The following is an 18,069-nucleotide window of genomic DNA, read 5'->3' on the forward strand; positions in this document are numbered from 1 at the left end:
CACAGACCAGAGAATTTATCGCCGTGAGCATTTGCATATGAATTTACCGCCTCCTAAGCACACAGGGCCAAATACACGATCCCCCACAGCTTGCTCCCGCTGCTCGGCAGAGCCGCTGTACCTGGCACATCTCTGTGATGGTGTCGTCGAACACGCCCCCGGCGTCGTCCGCCCCCTCGCCCACCAGCTTCACCTTCCAGGCGCGTGAGGGCAGCCTCAGGTCCGAGGCGTTCAGCTTGACCACCTGCCGGGCGATCTGCACGAAGATGGGCTTACACTTGCGCCCCCTGGAGGAGAAAGGGACACATGAGAGGCCTGCACCTGGCAAGGCAGCGAACTGGCTGCGTGACTCACCCCCCCTGGTAAGGGCACTGACCGGGTGGATATCCTCTTGACGGTGATCTGAGGGCCATAGTTCTTGCCCTGCACCATGGTTTTGCCGATGGAGCGCACCATGGGCAGTGTGTACACGCGTGGGGCCAGCAGCGGCCTCAGCTGGCCCTGGACGATGCCCCATGTTCCCGCGTTGTAGTGCGAGGTGCAGCTCTGCAACAGAAGAGTTGACACTCCACATTGTATGCAGACAGGCTGTTTCCCCAGGCATAGGCAGTAATGTGCTGGGTGGTTCACCTTGCCATGTATGAGACATACTGTACTAGTCAAATTTTTAAAAAAAAGGATCAAATTTAACGCGATTAACTGTGCTGCTCTGCTTTTGTTCCACCTCCGCCCTGCTCTGAAACAGCTTTGACTTGGCAGGGATCCTAAGAGGATGTTTCTCTGAGCAAGAGTTTTAGCTCCTGCTGTCAGTATGTGGGTGTGAAAGGTGTGCATGGGACGGTTATATGGGTGCGCGTCTGCGTGTATGTGATGATTGTATGAGTGCGTGTGTATGTGTGTGTGTGTGTGTGTGTGTGTGTGTGTGTGTGTGTGTGTGTGCACATCCAGCTCTTACCTGGTTGTTAGGACTGAGGTTGAGCAGTCTCCAGGAAGAGTACATGAGGTCAGAGAAATGGTAAAGGAGACGGAGCCTGGCACGGACGGCCTCCATGCTGACCTCCTTCAGGGCGCTGTACTGTGGGGGCACTGCCAGGGGCAGCCCCAACTGCAGGGGCACAGAGGAGCCTGGGGAAGAGGGGGCACAGGGTAGCTCAGTTACTCTGCCACACACCTCATCATCCCAGTGCTTTTACCGTATGTTACTACCACAATACCTCATGATATGTTTTGCATTTACAGCGAGGGAAGTCACTAACCCGAACCATTACTAATGTGTAGCACCCTCAAGCAAAATGTTCACCACACATAAATTGCTGTGGAGAAGGGAGGGATTTATACAGTTAATTAAAGTTGGGGGGGGGGATGGGGAGTGATTACATGGCATGATGACATATCCAACCCACTTTCTGGCATAGGTGTCACTGATCCACCAAAACCACTTCTAGCAGCAACCTGGTCCAATTACAAACCAATCCTAACAGCATTTAGCTTTAGTTCATTTGGCATTTGAAAAGGTTACAGGGTGGTATGGCTGTTTACACAGGGTTGGCACGGTAACATGGCTTTTGCTACTGTGCTCTTACCACAGTCACTATCTTTATAAATGTAACAAAACCCAAAAACCAACCTGTCAATCATCCATTTAGGGTAGTCACAGCGCTTGCCTTCTAATCTACCTTCACAATGAGCCCCATGCAAATACACAGTTTCTGAGTAACCTAAGCCTTGCGGCGGCTACTGTATTTGAATTTCAATCCCGCTGCCTCCCCTCAGGCTGTGGGCAGGAGCACACTGATATTAAAGAGCTGTCTGAATAAGTTTGATTGGTGGGACAGGTCTGCAGTCGGTGGTAGGCTGGAGGTGGGGTTGGCTTACCGGGGGCTCTGGGCGGGACAGATGGAGCGGTCCATGCAGCGCTATGGCAACGGCCAGCAGAGATCTGGTGGATATTCTTCCCCTGAAGAGTGGTAACCAGCGTGGGCTCTCTTACGTGGTTGGTGTGGCCAAGACCCAGCTTTACAGTAGACAGAGAGACAGAGGGTCAGCCTCACAGCAACATCATTCATATTTACACGCAGCTGTCATTTTTCATTTACAAGGGATGTGTCTTTTTAGAGAAGCATCTGAGATATAATAAAGCCACGTTACATATACACCTAGGTGGCTGGCTACCTGGGGAATTTACTTCACTGTTCTTTATTGACAATATTTCTGTACAAAGGAGAAAGCATGGGCATTCAGTGCCTTAAGTGCTAGACTGCTGCTAATACTCAAATACCTAAAATCACAACAAAGGCTACCTTCAAACTTATATTTGTGACCTGAATGGTGTTATTAACAATGTTCTTTGGCCTCAGGCGGCAAGGCAAGAAAAAAAGAACTCAGTGAACTTTGTCTCCTCTGTCCAAATTAAATGGTAACAGGTTTGGCATATTATACCCACAGAGTTAGTAAAGGTAATTCATTCACACCACACCGAGATAATGATCTCATTTGTTACTCAAGACCTGGCTCTGCTATTAATTGAAGGACCTGTGGAACTTTTTTTTTTTTTTTTTAAGTACAAAAATAACCTGTATCTCCATGATGAGAGGCAGGGTCATTAAGCCAATTCCATCTTTTCCATCACCACACCTCCCCTTCAATCCTCCTATCTCATTATAGCCCCTGGCCCCTTTGTTTTACATTCACTGGCATTTTCTGTACCGCCACGACTTCAAAAGAAGAGCAAAAAAAAAGCTGTCTCGGTGTAATCATTTACAGGATGATGATCGGGTGATGCCGTTTTAAAGAGTGGGAGGAGGATGCGAACGCTGGCGTTGACGTCAGTGAGCCGTTGACTGCGTGGCCAGGCGGCGATGACGGTGTCGCCGTGACCCCTCACCTGGCCCTCCGAGTTGCTGCCCCAGGTGTAGACGTCACCCGTGGAGGACAGCGCCAGCGTGTGTTCCGCCCCCACGGCGATGTCCTCGATGAAGATCCCTGACAGGGCAGGCACCTGCTGGGGTCTGTTGTGGTTCCGGGCCCTGCCCTCCGGCAAGCCAATAAGACGATCTGAAAGCAGCCATCAAGGTCAATAAGTGTCGCACACAAACAGAGGATGCCATTTCAAATCGGTTTCGCAATATTGACCTAACGGCCTACACAGGGATCACATACACTTCAGAGGAAGCACAAAGTTAATAGTCTTGAGATGCACAAAACACCTTAACGAGGCCACTGGAGCTACACTGGTTACAGAGAAGAACGGATATAGTAAACATGAACTCTTCATAGCTGAAAAGATGTTTTTTCTTTAAAAGATGGTTCAGTAAAACACATAAGTGAACCTGCGCAGGGCGACTGCATAATGATTTCAGCGCCAACGGGGACATCGATAATTGGAAATTAAAGGTCGGGTTCAGAGGAGTTAGGCCATTGAAGATCACAGGAAAAGACAGAAAAAGTCAATATTTCCGTCCTTTCAGTAAAATTAACAGACCTGACATAAACGAGGCAGGACAAAAGGAGGAGAACCTGCAGCTCTAACGAGATATACTTTGACACTCCACCAGCACTTGACCTGTTGTGGAACAGTCACGGGGGTTTGGCCGCCTTACCTTGCCCAAATGTATAGACATTGCCATCCTTAGTCAGGGCCACGGAGAACTGTGTGCCACAGGCCACTTTCTTAATTCCAATTCCGCAAAGGACGTCCACCTTCTGCCATTTGCAAAACAACACGACAGATTTATCTACAGTGATCTACAGTTGGGGTTTATTTATTTTTTCACGGCAGGCCTCTATGCACAGCGAGAAATCACCCACCTGTGGGGAGGATTTTGCGGTAGAATTTCCCAGGCCTAGCTTCCCGTAGTCTCCGTCTCCGAAAGCCCAAACCATCATGCCGTCAGCCGAAACGGCAAGCGTGTGATTCAGGCCGCAGGCCACCTGAGGGTTCCGATTACAACACGCCGTCAAGACACATGCACACCCGCCCCCCCCCCGGACAGCTGACATAAACTACCTCTAATTACATCACCATAAGGCTCAATTTGAGCAGCCCATCAAATTAATTGAGATAAAAAGGGAAGATAAACCGGCGTGATTGAGAGCAGCCGGTAAACCTCCCGTTTTGCTGAGGAAGATAAACTGTGTGATAAAGGGGAGGCTGCGTGAGCGTGCCAGGTGACAACGCCGGTGTCATCTACTTTACCTGTCCAACCTGGTACCCCTCCAGCGCCGTCACCCTCTCTGGGAGCTTCTTGTTGGATGTGTTCCCCAGGCCCAGTCGCCCGTAGTCGCCATTTCCAAACGAGAACAGCTTGCCGTCTGCAGTCACCACAGCTGAATGCTTGAACCCACAAGACATCTGGAAATGCAATAACAGGTCAATCTGCATCAGAAAAGACTACTGCTGCAGTTAAACGCATTAAGAATCACCCTTTCAAGCATGCTGTAGCAATCAAAAAACAGAGTTCCAGGGCAAAAGGCTGATTTAATGACTGCATTAAAGGGATACCAACAAATACCCAATAATACATCCTGTATTAACCAAAACCATTAACCAACTAACCAAAAGTTCAACATATGAGCATTTTCAAAATAAAGTTCATTACTGAGACAGAGATAGTGTCTGAAGCGAAATAAGAGAGTCGAACATGTGCATGTGCTGTGAGTGGAGTCACTGCTCTATGAGCCTTTCTCACAGCAAGTAATGTCATTTCATAAACACTGTCCATCAAGCTGAAACAACAAAACAACATGGACCTGAGGGGATCACTGGTTTGTTTGCTTCAGGAAGTGGAGTAAGTGTTAACGAGGGGTTAAGTGCTATGCGGGTCTACATGACTGGATTCCCCTGAGGAGGAGGAGGGGGACAGATCACAGCTGAGGGTAGCACATGGAGAAAAGGGCTGAAAAGGGTTTGCCTGAGGGCTGGTTCCTGACCTGCACCACTTCCTCTCCCTGCAGCGCCTCTATCTGCCGCGGTCGCCGCTGACGGTCGCTGTTCCCGTGGCCCAGCTTGCCGTAGTCACCGTCACCCCAGCTGAACACTTCCCCGCTCTCGGTCAACGCCATGGAGTGGCCGTCCGAACCGCAAGATGTCACCAGCTGGGTCACCACGAAGCCTGAGACAGACAGACAGACGGACGGACAGTCGGCTGATATAGATGATGTCAATGTCATCTTCGTAAGGGTACACAACCTCACATGCAGACGGCTGTAAAGAGCTTAATGAGGTGTAAAGATCTATAGATTGCAGACACCCTGATAAGCATTGTTCCGAAAGCTTTGTGTACTTATCTGTCTGTGTACCCACCCAGTCTACACACCGCTTAGGGTTATGTGGCTATAACACTTGTACAAATACCTTCTCTATCTCTGAAGCAACCTCTGAGTTCAAAAGGTGGAAAGCGTCTCAGGATTTCAGTCTCAGTGATGTCGCAATCTTGCATTACTGGTAATATCACCCATTAATGAAGTATTACAACAGTGAAAGCATATTTAACTGATATGAGCTCCCTAATGGTATCCTTCCAACAGGGACGCAAACAATCTCCTTACCCTGCAGGGCTGAGATGACAGTGAGCACGTGCAGATCGTCGGAGTTGCCTTGTCCCAGCCGGCCGTAGCTGCCTTCCCCACACGCCAACACGGTGCCATTGGCCTGGATCACGAAGGAGCAGTTCTGGCCACACACCACCTGGGGCAGCAGAGAGCACAGGGCTCGCACAATGACAAACAGAGAGTGGCGTGTCCTACATAGAGTCGCTCATAAAGAATCCCTCTAAGAATAGGAGCTCACAGCTTCGGTAGGTATGAATAATGAAGAGGACCCACAGAAGCTAATTTCCAGAAAGCGATCATCATGCTAAAATATGTCCTAATGATCACCGAGATAAATGGAGCGGTATGCTTGCATAATTAATGAACCCTCCAGGTCTGGCTTCTATGGAACCACAACACGTCCAAGCCACAGTATCTAGGTTAATTTTGTAAAGCATTTCTCCTACACTGCTCTCACTCTGAATTGTGTATTTTTTTGGTCTGTGGTTATTATATAAACGATATTTTCTCTGCCCTCACTGACTTCCACACATAAATATAGAACCTGGGAGCAGACCATCCTCAATCATCATCCATTAGATCTAGGTATTCAAACAACAAAGATGCATTACCTTAGGTACCCTGAAACAGCATTTACTTCTGCCCAAATACATCAGGTCTGACTACAAAATAAAATGCACTTTAGGATGACGACTGGAAGCCGTGCAGTGTGTTTGGATGTGATTGAGAACTGCCGCAGCCTTACCTGTTGGGCCTGGGAGAAGGAAGGCGCTATGGTGGGCACCAGAGTATTTCTGCCAGCCTCTGCCAGCTGTCCATGGCGTCCGGCCCCCCACAACAGCACGTCACACTTCCCTCCCAGGTGCCAGTCCTGTCACACGTCGGACACACAGTGTGTCAGATACAGGAAGCAGGAGGGCGGCACAAACACACATGCACAAACTAACACCACTGACACAAAAGCACAAAAACACACACACGTACTGTACACACACTTATGCGCAGGCATGAATGCACACACACACACACACACACACACAAACACACACTTGCATGCAGGCACGCGCGCGCGCACACACACACACACACAAACACACACAAACACACACTTGCATGCAGGCACGTGCGCGCGCACACACACACACACACACACACACACACACAAACACACACTTGCATGCAGGCACGCGCACACACACACACACACACACACACACACACACACACACACACACACACACACACACACACACACTCCTTACCTCTGGTCTGGATGTAGCCCAGGACATAATCTGCTCATCCATTCCAGAGACCCATTTGCTGTTGTCCTGGAAAACAGAGAGGATGCTGATGAAATTACTGTTGTTTTCAGAGCCAGAACAGCAGCAGCAGCAGAAAGGGCAGAACCAATCAGATTCCACCCAGGGGGGAGCATCACCCACCATGATCAGGGCCAGCTCGTCCTCGGGCACTGGCTCCAGGTCGGGAACAGTGAAGGATTCTGGGAAGGTGGCTCCACGGGCCAGTGCCTCTGCAGCCTTAACAGTGGTGGAGAAGCAGTCCAGCCAGGCCCACTCACTGGGGTTCCAGGCGCCTGGGTCTAGGGGGCAGTGTCGGAGGTGGGGGGGCACAGGCGGGCTGCACAGCAGCTGATCCAGGTGCAGTCCCACAGCCAGGGACGCCAGGCACTGCATGTAAGGGCTGTGGACCAGCTGTTCTCCACACACCACGTGAGGCTGTGTAAAAACACATGGTAAGACAATCTCAAAACTAAAACATTTAAAACTATTTCCATTAAGAGCAACAACTCTAAAGGCAAAGGAAAAACAGCTGAGGAGAAAGAGAAATATGTGTGGTACCTTCTCATATGCATACTGCTCCTGCAACATCATTGGAAGCCGCTCCAGGAAAGCCCTCATGCAGGGTGCCATATTCAATCCCACAACCCCCTGCTTTTTCAGGGCCGTTCTGCAGGTGGCCAGAACGTGATTGTTGGCTATGAACTCCGGCGTGCAGTTCACCACCAGCACATCCTGATGGTAAAAACATATGGAATAGTCACTCGAACAACTGTAGTATACAAAATCATTCACAAATAAATCTGTGCAGAATGAAAAATTAACACTGAGGGCATTACAAGCACCCACAATGTTGTGCATTTTTGAGTCTAAGACTGAGACTTTACCTTTGATCGGTTAGAGCAGACTGCCACTCCGACGTCTGGGATCCAGACGATGTTCTGAATGGCGCCAGACCCGGCCACTATGGTCTGAAGCACCGAGCCATCCTGGAGGCAAACAGGGAACACCGTGATCCATCTGGGAGAAAATATTCGGCTGAAAAGTAAGCAGGGTTAGGCCAGTCTGACTTACCCGCAGGGACCAGATGTTCATGAGGCCACCAACACCTCCAGACACCAGGGCCAGCCCATCGGGACTGAACGCCACCATCCGGACGGGCGTGATGTGTCCCTTCAGCTGAAACACGCACACGGCACTGTTCGGTCTTCTGTAAGTGCGCTGTAGGAGAATAGGACTGGCGTGAGACATGCACTACAAACACACCAGGCGACAGGAGGCACGCCTGCGAACAAAGAGCTCTGTGAGCCACAGCCAAAATCTCTCTCCTCACCCACCTGAGCTCCTCTGTTACACAGGAGCTGGTCTGGCCCAGAGATTTGTTGATTCACATGTGGTAACTTCCAATCCACTGCTCCACACCACCAGGTTTTACTTTTGGCTTTGACTCACACATCAAACCCTCGATCCACAATGTCACACTGTCTGCTCCACACTTGCCTTTATCTTTGATTTTGTTTCCATTTCCCACCATCCGTCGGAGCTGCTGGAGCTGGATTCTGGGAAGTCGCAAGCGTCCTGAGGAATGGTCCAGACGCAAACCAAACCATTCTGGCAGCATCTGAAATCACAGATGCACACGGACTGTTCAGAAAAAAAGAGCTTTTCCGAGGAACCTTCCCCTGCTATGAAGGGGAATGCCTGTATTTACAGACAGCTGAAGCAGGCTGGGAATGGAAATGTTTTCCTTTGGGGAGGAAAATCTCCCAGAATTAGAAACCCTCAGAGTGTCTACAATAATAAATCGCACTGCTAAGGAAACAGCGGCACACAAAAAACAGCCAGGTCAGGGATGAATAGCCTAATGGGTTCTATTCTGGGAAACTTGTTGAGTGTTTGATAACAATCTCCATTTCACATTCCAACTGCTCTTGATGTGCCTGAACTAAGGCCCTCCTATGTGACTAAGAGTCTGTGCAGCCTGGATGGGATCTGCTTTGAAGACAGACGTGATGTGAGGTGACGGCAGTCACGTACGTTGCCAGCATGCTGAGGGGCTTGGGGCCCTGCCCTGGCAGGCCACACCAGGCCACGCCGTTCACCGTGGCGGGGTGGGTGAGGGCTTGCAGGCACCGCCAGCCTCCACCGGGACGCAGACAGGCCCACAGCTTTACCGTCTCCTCCTTGGCGCAGGTCAGGAGGATCTGACCGCTGGGATCCCACTTCATACAGGTGATGGACTCCTGTGGAAACAAGGTACCGGGTATCCACGATGCCACTTTACGCCACTGTTAAAACCAAACTACAATCATGAAATTTCTGACGGATGCAAAAAGCTGGGGATGGAAAAAAAAAAAAAGATAATTGCTCATTTTGGAGTTCAATCCGGTTTTCTTAAGAACTCACTCTCACCTTGTGTGCATCTATAACCACAATGGCTCCTTTCTCCAGTGGTTCTTTAGAACCAATCAGAAGCTTTCCATCAGCATATCCAACGGCAAAGGGCTTGTCTTCACTATACCAGGCAATGTGCATGACAGCCACTATGGAAAGGACACAAACATCCCCAGTCACACACACTGCTCCGTCCTTTAGCGATTTAACTGCCAACGCATTTTATCAACTTCCTTGTAATAATAAATCAGTCTGCCACACATCTTCTTGTTCATCCATGTTATTGGTTTCATTATTTTCCTTCCAACTTTGCAGAATTTGATAAAGATGGACAACTGTCTGTAAAGAGAAACCATGGTCTCAGCGGGCCTTACCATCCTTCCTGTAGCAGTGCTCCAGCTCCACCCTCTGCATGGTGGAGGCGTCGGCCACTTCAATCATGCCCAGAGAGCCGTCCATGCGCCCCACCAGCAGCAGCTCCACGGGCTCCCCTGACCACAGGGACATGGGCTCATGCTCTGGCCAGGCCAGGGTGGACACCCAGTGAGGCTGGACATCCAGCAGGCCTTTCCCCCCTGAAGAGACACAGCAGACATTTCATGTTAGTGTTACACACCTACTACCCATACACATAAAAGCACCTCAATATAGTTCCACAAATACAGCGCAGGCAGGGTCCTTCCTAAACAAATACAATACTGAGAACATTGGCTAATTTAACTGACTAATTTAATTGACTTTAGGATGAACCCCATGTCTCTCGCTAGTGGTTATCAAAACAAAGCAGTCAAATCTTCTGACCACTACAAATACTTTGGGAATATTGACAACAAACTAAGGTCAGGAGAAATTAATAGCTCCTACAGTTTTTCCTTAGAGAACTAATTTTAAATCATTGTTTTCTTTTATGGATAACATATTATGCCTGTTGCAATCTTTGCTATGATCTGCTGGTATGGTGATCTGAACATGAAAAGCCAAAATTAACTTGACAAACAGAAATAAATTGAAATTCCCCTGCAAATTAAAGGAAGAATGGCTACAAAGTCAGGTCTACAGAGACATAACAGGGAAGGCTCCAGCTATCCTCATTTATCCCAACACACCCTCGTCATCAAGGACTCCAAGTTTTTTAAACTCAAAAAAATAAAAAGCAACAGACTAAAACTGTTGTTGGAATCTGTTGGAAGCTTTAATTCCAACTGGCATTCCAAGACTGATTAACTGAAAGAGTAGGCAGTCACCCTGAACATTTTACTGATTTTTAGTTAGTGTGTTCATAAACTATTCACTCATTAGCAGTTTTTACCTGTGACATTTACAAGAATTAGAACCAAGAAAATGTATTCATATTTAAAACACTGATTACCTCATGCGCTGTGCTGATCATTAAATTCATACTGATATACTCCTTATTCTCACAGTAGAGAACTTTTCTTTTGACTTTAGAGATTTTTCTAAACTGATAAACCACGGATTTTATATGGCACCTATATTTTTAAACTAGTGATTTGACTTTTTTACCTCTCTGAGAAGTCATCATTAAAAGCGTTACTGAGGAGGAACTGTCTGTCCCTGTGGTAACTAGTGAGCAAGTGTGGCACTCTCACAGAGCGTGTTCACACTTCAGTTAAATTTAGAACATTACATACGTGTAAGGAAAAACTGCACAATGTGAAACACAGAGAAACGTGTTACAGGAAACTTGTGGATGCTAAGAGTGACAGTGCCAGTGACATCCTCCTGAATACTGGGAACATGCTGTCACCCCAAATGGGACTTTTTTTTTGTCGTCAAGACATAAAGAAATGCAAAAAGACACAAAAGAGGCGCAGATCGATCTGAAACACCGACAGGTCTATTAATGAACCCCAATTCCTAGGGAAAGAATTTGCTGCCAGTTTTGATCATCATGGTGGGCAAGTCGGTTTTAACTTTAAATCCATATTTTAGGGCAAATACGGCATATTTAAAATTCAGTTTGGATTTGACTATAATTCCCTGCTAACCTAATTAGCTGAACTGAATCCATTTTCAATGAGAGCAGCAGAGGACAGCTTGTCTTGGCTGCGGGGCTTCGAAGATGATGCAGAAATTGGCGGTGAAACTACTGCTCAGCCCTTGGGCTGTGAAATCTTAATGACTGCCTCACGTAGCTTCTGGTGAAGGGAATTCACATCCTCTATGAAATTAAAACACTCTCATGTGCAACTTAAAAACCTCCACAAGTGGACAATTTTGTTCTGTTAATAAAATCATTTGGCATCTTGAAAAAAAGTAATTGTTATGTGTGAATTTTAAATATAAAAACAATGTTTTGGATGAATGGTTGATTTAGGTGTCAGTCGGCGGGGGGGGGGGGGGGGGGGTTGGGGAGGGGGGGGGGTTGACGTCCTATGTCTCACCGTTGACTTGCCAAATGTTGACCATTTTTTCCATGGCAGCGGCCAGATACTTTCCACTGACGCTCCAGGAGACAGGGGACAGGCTGGGGTCCCCTGGAGAGCCGAGACAGCCCAACCCCTCATCCGCTGCCCCGTCCCTAAAACACACACACAAACACACACTTAGACATCCAGCCCATTTGTACAAGAGGTACACAAACAGCCCATGTGAATGATACTATTTAATGAGACGTGGTTGGTGCCTTTAAAAAGGAACAGCCATAACAACATTTCCCAAGGAGTCCCATTAGGAATTAGTGCCAAGGAAACCATTCCTCCTCCTGGAGAAAAGAGTGAGATGCTCACGTTTTGTTGAAGATGCAGGTCTGCTGAAGTGTGTACTGGTTTTTGGTCACGTTCCACACCCTGACTGTTCCATCATTGCCACTGGTGGCTAGGAGACCTTTCCTGCTGCACCAGCCACAAGTGATGACCTGCAGAACATCAGAAAGGTTCACACTCAAATCACATTCATGTTTTTCCCTGACTTTTCAATATTTTAAAAACAATTGTAACAATTTGCAAGGGTTAATTCTACGGCTGTGATAGTCGAATGATAGCATATGACACATGTACTAATAGTATATGACATCAAGCTAAATTAAAAGAAATTACCCAGATTTGGACAACTTTTTATGCCTTTTACATGCCTTTCCATGATGTTTATTTTCTACATTTTAACAGTGGAAACCATAAATGATCAATCAGTTTTCTTTCAGTAAATTTTTACAAATGCTCTAACTCAACGTGCTTGGTAGGGTGCACTTTCCGGAGGAAATCTACAAGTACAGAACTAAAAGCCAGCTGGGGAAGAATAAAATGATTTTCCTGACCCCGACAGAGAGAGAAAGTGAGAGCGCCAGAGAGTGGCAAACAAAGATGCTCACAAAAAAGGCGGAACAGAATATGAACAGAGGAACAGAAACAAACGACAGCTTGTAAATGATTTTATCCATATTCAGTTCACTGAATAAATGCTGACCCAAAACCCACGTATCAAACAGCACCTGTCTGCAGGAGATATCCTGCAAAAACAGCCCCCCCCCCCCCCGGTGTATTCTGCTTTTGACATACCCTGCTCTGATGCGCCTCCAGCTTGATGAAAGAGCACTTTCGCAGATCCCCCGCCATGTCGGCGAAGGTCTGCGGTCGGCTCTGGTTGTCGCGGTCGTGCGCAGCGAGCGTGCGGACCAGCTGCTGGGCGGCCCACTGGCGGTGCTGCGAGGACAGGCGTGTGGACACGCAGCAGGCCGCCAGTGCATTGGCCAGCTCCAGGGGGCCTACAGCGGAAGGATTATATGAAGGATGGGCATACAAATGCGCTACAAAACCTGCTTGAACAAAACAGTGACATGGCGCTCTGGTGAGTGACAGAGGAAATGAAAAAAAAACACAAAATAAACATCATGACAGTAACAAGAAATCATAAAAAAAACTTAAATGGGACACTAGTGCCAGTGATGGCATGCAAGCTCAAGTGCACACAGGGCCTCTTTAAAATACAGTACCAGTCAAAATTTTGGACATACCTTTCTTTCTTTACTTTTACCGTTTTCCACGTTTTAGAATGATAGTAAAAACATCAAAACTATGGAGCAACACAAAATGGAATTATGCGGTGACCAAAAAGTGTTAAACAAATAAAAACTTATTTTTTATATGAGATTCCTCAAAGTAGCCAATTTTTTTAAATAACTTCTTTGAGAAAGAAATTCATAAACAGGCAACTTCACTATTTATATTCGTCTAAGAAAAAACGTTCAAGCATTTAAGCGTAAGTCTTTAGACTACAATGACTTTGAATGTATGCGTCCCTTTATCTTATCCAGGTGTGTCCTAACTTTTGACTGGTACTATACTTGTTACCGAGTATCAATATTTACGGTAAATGACCCCAGGTTTCTTGACCAGCAATTATGTTATTCAACACAAATAAGAGTAACAATAACTTTCATTAAAATAATTAATCTTTAAAGACCTCAGATTGTGGCCATCCAGACTATGTGTTACTGCAGGTCAGGGATTTTCAAAATCATATCATGATCTCCAAATTATATCATGAACGGAAAAGCCAGGAGCTAATCTCTAAATAAAATCAAATACTCCGCTATAATTGCCAAGTCGCATTTTGTCTGCTATAGCTCAAACCACTGTTAATCTACTAATGCGAAACACAGCCATATTAAACAGGCAGATACCATGTTCTTTCTGGAGTTCCTATCTATCCTTGACTTGTAAGTGGGGCCCATAAGATGGTTGAAAACCCCTATTTGCTGTTGCTACGGACATGATGTAAAACCAAACATAAAATGTGAAACAACGTGTATGACAATATTTTGATAAGTAACAGAGAGATAACGAACCTCTCTTCTCGATGTCTGTCTTGTCATAGTTGGGCCTCAGTTTGGCCCCTTTGTCAGCCAGCAGGGCTACCAGAGCCTGGGTGACGACAAAGTTGGGCGAGGTCACCAGTTTGTTTTCCTCAGCTACTCCTCTGAGGAAACTGGGAAGGAACTTCCTTTGAATGGGGTCGTCCACGGTGGTCAGATTCATACCGGTGGCGGCCGAGATCAAATTCTGGAGAAAGTTACAGACCGACACAATTTGTGTCTTCAGTATTACTGCAACACTGGGGACTTCAGCTAAGAGACTTCCAACTGAGCGCATGCCTTTTGCTTAAGTGTCTGTTCCCCCAATGTTCAAGACCAGTGAATAAATTTAATTTTGTTATGGAACTTTATATAACTGGTTCAGGTATCTTCTTTATAGCACTACAGATTTATGCGGTTGCATAAGCAGTCAGAATGCGCTTAATCCATTATTTCAGGTTTAGGCTGAATTCCTAACCCACCTAAAAAGATTAAGTCCAACACCTTTAGAACAGTGAATCCTACTAAATGCTGGAAAATACATTATTTTCAATCCACTGTGTGCTTCAGCTTGTGGATTTTTAGCATGTTGGTAAATTACGTTGCTTTACGACTGAATATAATATCGCTAATAATGTACAATGTATGTATATTTGGTCTTAGACATACAAAGAATGTGTTGGCTAATGATTTTAAAGTGGGAGTATTTAATTAGGGTTGCTATAATTGGATTTTTAACATGACAATCTCAGCTGATGCAAGACAGCGTAATATAAATGCCCACATATCACATGTAGCTGCTAATGCTGCCTGTTAGTCAGAAGAAGTCCTTCATTAGCTCCATCACGCCAACAGCTGCATTTTTAGCCTGAGGGTTGTCCATGTCTAGTGCCTGTTTTATGGCTGCTAAGTCTAGCATTGTTATTTCGGTTACATTTCTTCTCTGTGTCTGAGAGTTACGTGGCAAGGGGCAGCGGAACTGCTGTCAGGGCTGTCAATCATTTTAGTGGGCGTTCCACGGCCTTGCCTTGCATTATGTTACACCCCAGAGAAATCTTCAGAAGCAGATGTCTTAACAACAGTGAAATTATCAGCCATTTCAATCTGTTACCGCAGTCATAACACATTATGATGTAATTCTACATTATATAAAGTTCAACATTATATAAAGATCACCCTCTTGTACTGGGAAATATTTACACACAGTGATTGTGAAAGGATTCTTTTCCACCAGACAACAGTGTCGACAGCGTTCATGATCTTAGAGAACAGCCAAATAATAACTGGTTTTACATGTTGCTCTACCATTTGCGAAACATATTTGAACTGAGTTTGACAAATACAAACCCTTTTAGTATTTATATTTTTTGCATTTCTCCCTCTTTGTTACCCAGCTTTTTGTAATTGCCAGTTATGCATTTAAGCTCGTCACCACTGCAGCAGCTACTGAACCCATGTGACTGAACCTACCGTGACTTTTTTTAAACTACATGTCCCACCAGAAGACAAAACCCAATCAGAGAATAAGTGCATTCTCCTGACACAATCTGAGTAACTCATGTTATATCTAAACAAGTCCTAGGGATTGCAGAGCCATGAGGGGACTCTGGCTAACCTACCCCCTCCTAACCCTGCCTGAATGAAACTAATTTATTCCACCAATTTAGGCTCACTGCCAGTAAATGACACGGCTGATTTCAAACCCCCAGCCGTAGGGCTCAGCCCGCACTTGGAACAAGCACCTCTACTGTCTACTGAATCACACTAACGCGTGGATCTGGTGCATCCCTACAGATGAATGGGTCCGCTCATCCGAGAGCAGAAGAGACTTAGAGGGTGAGACACCTGTGTGCAGAGCTGGACGAGCAGCTTGGCAGCGTTGGGGCTGTTGGATGCCAGGCAGCCCACAGCCGTGCTGAGGTAGGCCAGGCAGGAGATGGGCTTGCTGGCCTTGGTGGCCCCGCGGGGCCGCTCCGAAGCCCCTGGGCCAGCCGGCGGGCTGGTGGAGAGGCCGGCGCGCCCGGCAGCAGCCAGGCACATCAGTCGTACCAGGGTCCTGATGTCAGTCAGACCCAGGGACTCCAGCCCTGCTGCCAGGCTGCAGCTGGACCCACTGGCCAGGAGGGGGGCGACATACTTAGTATCACAATTATGATCAACAAATTACTACAGACTATCATCTGATATGATGTAAAAAAAAATGTATTTCACATGGTAAAATCTCTTAAGCAGACTCTTTTCTCCACAGTGACTTCACATAGCTTACACCTTTTCAATCTTATTCACACAGATGGATATTAACTGGATATTTACTGGACCACTCTGGTTATTCATTTGCTTAATGGTACGAAGACAGTTCACCACATCGGAATCAAACAGGAAACTTAAATAACAAGCCCAGCCCTTACACCCCTATGCTCCCCTTTCCCCCAGCCCATCCCACTCAAGAGCCGCCCACTATGCCCTCTCACCTGACAGAGAGCAGGGACAGTGCCCTCATCACCATGGTCCTGGCCAGCAACACCTGGGCAGCTGCGGTCACCCTCTTCAGGGCCATGACCCGGTCGTGAGGGTTCAGCAGGGCGGCGGCCTGCTCGCCCAGGGTCACCCTGCCAGAGGAGCTCTTCTCCACAGAGCCATGACAGCCTAGAGCCCAGACAAGATGGATCAGACGGCATTAATCATCAGAACTCATATTCATAACATTCATCTCCAATCACCAAAGGCTATCAACACATCCTCTATTTAATCAGTTTGTTTTAATAACACTTTCACTTTATTGTATTTTATTTAATTAGAGTTGCACCAAGTAAATTGATGTGCATTATAATTATTATTGTTCATGGTGGTAGCATCAGTTTTGCAACTAAAATGTGACCTCGCTAAAGAACGCTGTTAACAACAACCTTGTACACAACATGCCCACAGAATGAAATCATTACTTCAAGAAATCAAAGTAAAACTGTCGGTGTGTAAAATGATGATGTTGCTGTGAAATGCAGAACCAGCTATTATCCATAATTAATCAGCATAAGAAAATAATCATGTCTTCATTTATGCCATCAGTGTAGTGGCTCAGTAGTCTGTGGGGAATGACATTATCTTCCGGGAATGAAACTATTTCACATGGTCAAAGAGAATACGAGCTAGAAAACCAAGGCAAAGGACACTTTAGAAGGACCAAAGAGAATACACATTTATACACCACCTAGAAAACCTCTTTTTCCAAGAATTAGATCACTTATCCAAAACTGAGGGAACAGCTGCTGAGAAAGTAAATTTTGATTTTTTTCCCCACTTTCTCTGACTATTGGGCTAAATTTAAGAGTTAACCAAATCAAAAAAAAAAAGAAAAATCCCTGTGAGGATATTTTCCCATGGAGCACACACAATGACTGAAATGACTACCTGAGCAGCATCAGAATTTAAACTGCTTAGGAACTACAGACACACCGATGTCAGATGCTTCATGAGGGCAACTGGTCACCACCCTTTCAGCCGGTACACTAAAAATACTAACCGATCTGTAGTAAGGTCTCCTCCATGCTGTTGGTAGCTGTGACCATGGCGACGGAGGCGCCAAGTGGGTCGCTGTCGGGGAACTGCACAGCCTCTGGAACCACCCTGCGCTCACTCAGGCCCAGTGGCCCAGCCAGCAGCTCAAACTCCTCCTCCCCTGTGAGCTTCTCATCCTCATCCACATCCAGCATGTCCCAGTCCTCTGCACGCACACACACACAGGCACACAGAGGAGTGATTCCATTATTAAAGTGACAACACAATCCAACACTCAACCTCCCATTCTAACATATTAATACACCCACACTCACTGACAGTTACAGGCACAAATCTCTTAATGAGTCTTTCTCAATGGTCAAGTCATTAGTGGGACTTCTGTGATTGCTATTATGAGTCATTTTTACAGCTGCCATACCTTCATACACACTGTCCTGCTTCCCAAGCAGATCTGGAGCCTGGCCCTTGTATCTGAATATAAAAACACAGGGACAAAAC

General features: G+C 46.5%; 1 protein-coding gene across 8 annotated transcripts in view; it reads right to left on the reverse strand.

The window, feature by feature from the left end:
* The window catches only part of herc1 (HECT and RLD domain containing E3 ubiquitin protein ligase family member 1), a 62,136-nt gene that overhangs the window by 5,595 nt on the left and 38,472 nt on the right, over positions 1-18,069 (reverse strand). For 6 of the 8 annotated variants that reach the window (XM_036535268.1, XM_036535265.1, XM_036535266.1 and 3 more), the window contains 28 exons: positions 17,990-18,042; positions 17,576-17,776; positions 16,527-16,701; positions 15,901-16,168; positions 14,050-14,263; positions 12,761-13,017; positions 11,993-12,120; positions 11,648-11,784; positions 9,617-9,817; positions 9,261-9,391; positions 8,886-9,091; positions 8,349-8,469; positions 7,923-8,069; positions 7,736-7,837; positions 7,410-7,583; positions 6,993-7,286; positions 6,813-6,878; positions 6,296-6,421; positions 5,548-5,686; positions 4,930-5,111; positions 4,196-4,351; positions 3,808-3,930; positions 3,600-3,702; positions 2,885-3,054; positions 1,876-2,014; positions 956-1,125; positions 377-546; positions 122-287 (listed from right to left, as the gene is read on the reverse strand). In XM_036535268.1, coding sequence (XP_036391161.1) covers positions 122-287; positions 377-546; positions 956-1,125; positions 1,876-2,014; positions 2,885-3,054; positions 3,600-3,702; positions 3,808-3,930; positions 4,196-4,351; positions 4,930-5,111; positions 5,548-5,686; positions 6,296-6,421; positions 6,813-6,878; positions 6,993-7,286; positions 7,410-7,583; positions 7,736-7,837; positions 7,923-8,069; positions 8,349-8,469; positions 8,886-9,091; positions 9,261-9,391; positions 9,617-9,817; positions 11,648-11,784; positions 11,993-12,120; positions 12,761-13,017; positions 14,050-14,263; positions 15,901-16,168; positions 16,527-16,701; positions 17,576-17,776; positions 17,990-18,042 — 4,519 coding nt within the window. The remainder of the gene's footprint in view (positions 1-121; positions 288-376; positions 547-955; positions 1,126-1,875; positions 2,015-2,884; positions 3,055-3,599; positions 3,703-3,807; positions 3,931-4,195; positions 4,352-4,929; positions 5,112-5,547; positions 5,687-6,295; positions 6,422-6,812; positions 6,879-6,992; positions 7,287-7,409; positions 7,584-7,735; positions 7,838-7,922; positions 8,070-8,348; positions 8,470-8,885; positions 9,092-9,260; positions 9,392-9,616; positions 9,818-11,647; positions 11,785-11,992; positions 12,121-12,760; positions 13,018-14,049; positions 14,264-15,900; positions 16,169-16,526; positions 16,702-17,575; positions 17,777-17,989; positions 18,043-18,069) is intronic. The other 2 variants (XM_036535270.1, XM_036535269.1) reach the window with 1 other exon arrangement.

Source organism: Megalops cyprinoides, chromosome 8 (assembly GCF_013368585.1).
Source record: "Megalops cyprinoides isolate fMegCyp1 chromosome 8, fMegCyp1.pri, whole genome shotgun sequence".
Taxonomy (NCBI): domain Eukaryota; kingdom Metazoa; phylum Chordata; class Actinopteri; order Elopiformes; family Megalopidae; genus Megalops; species Megalops cyprinoides.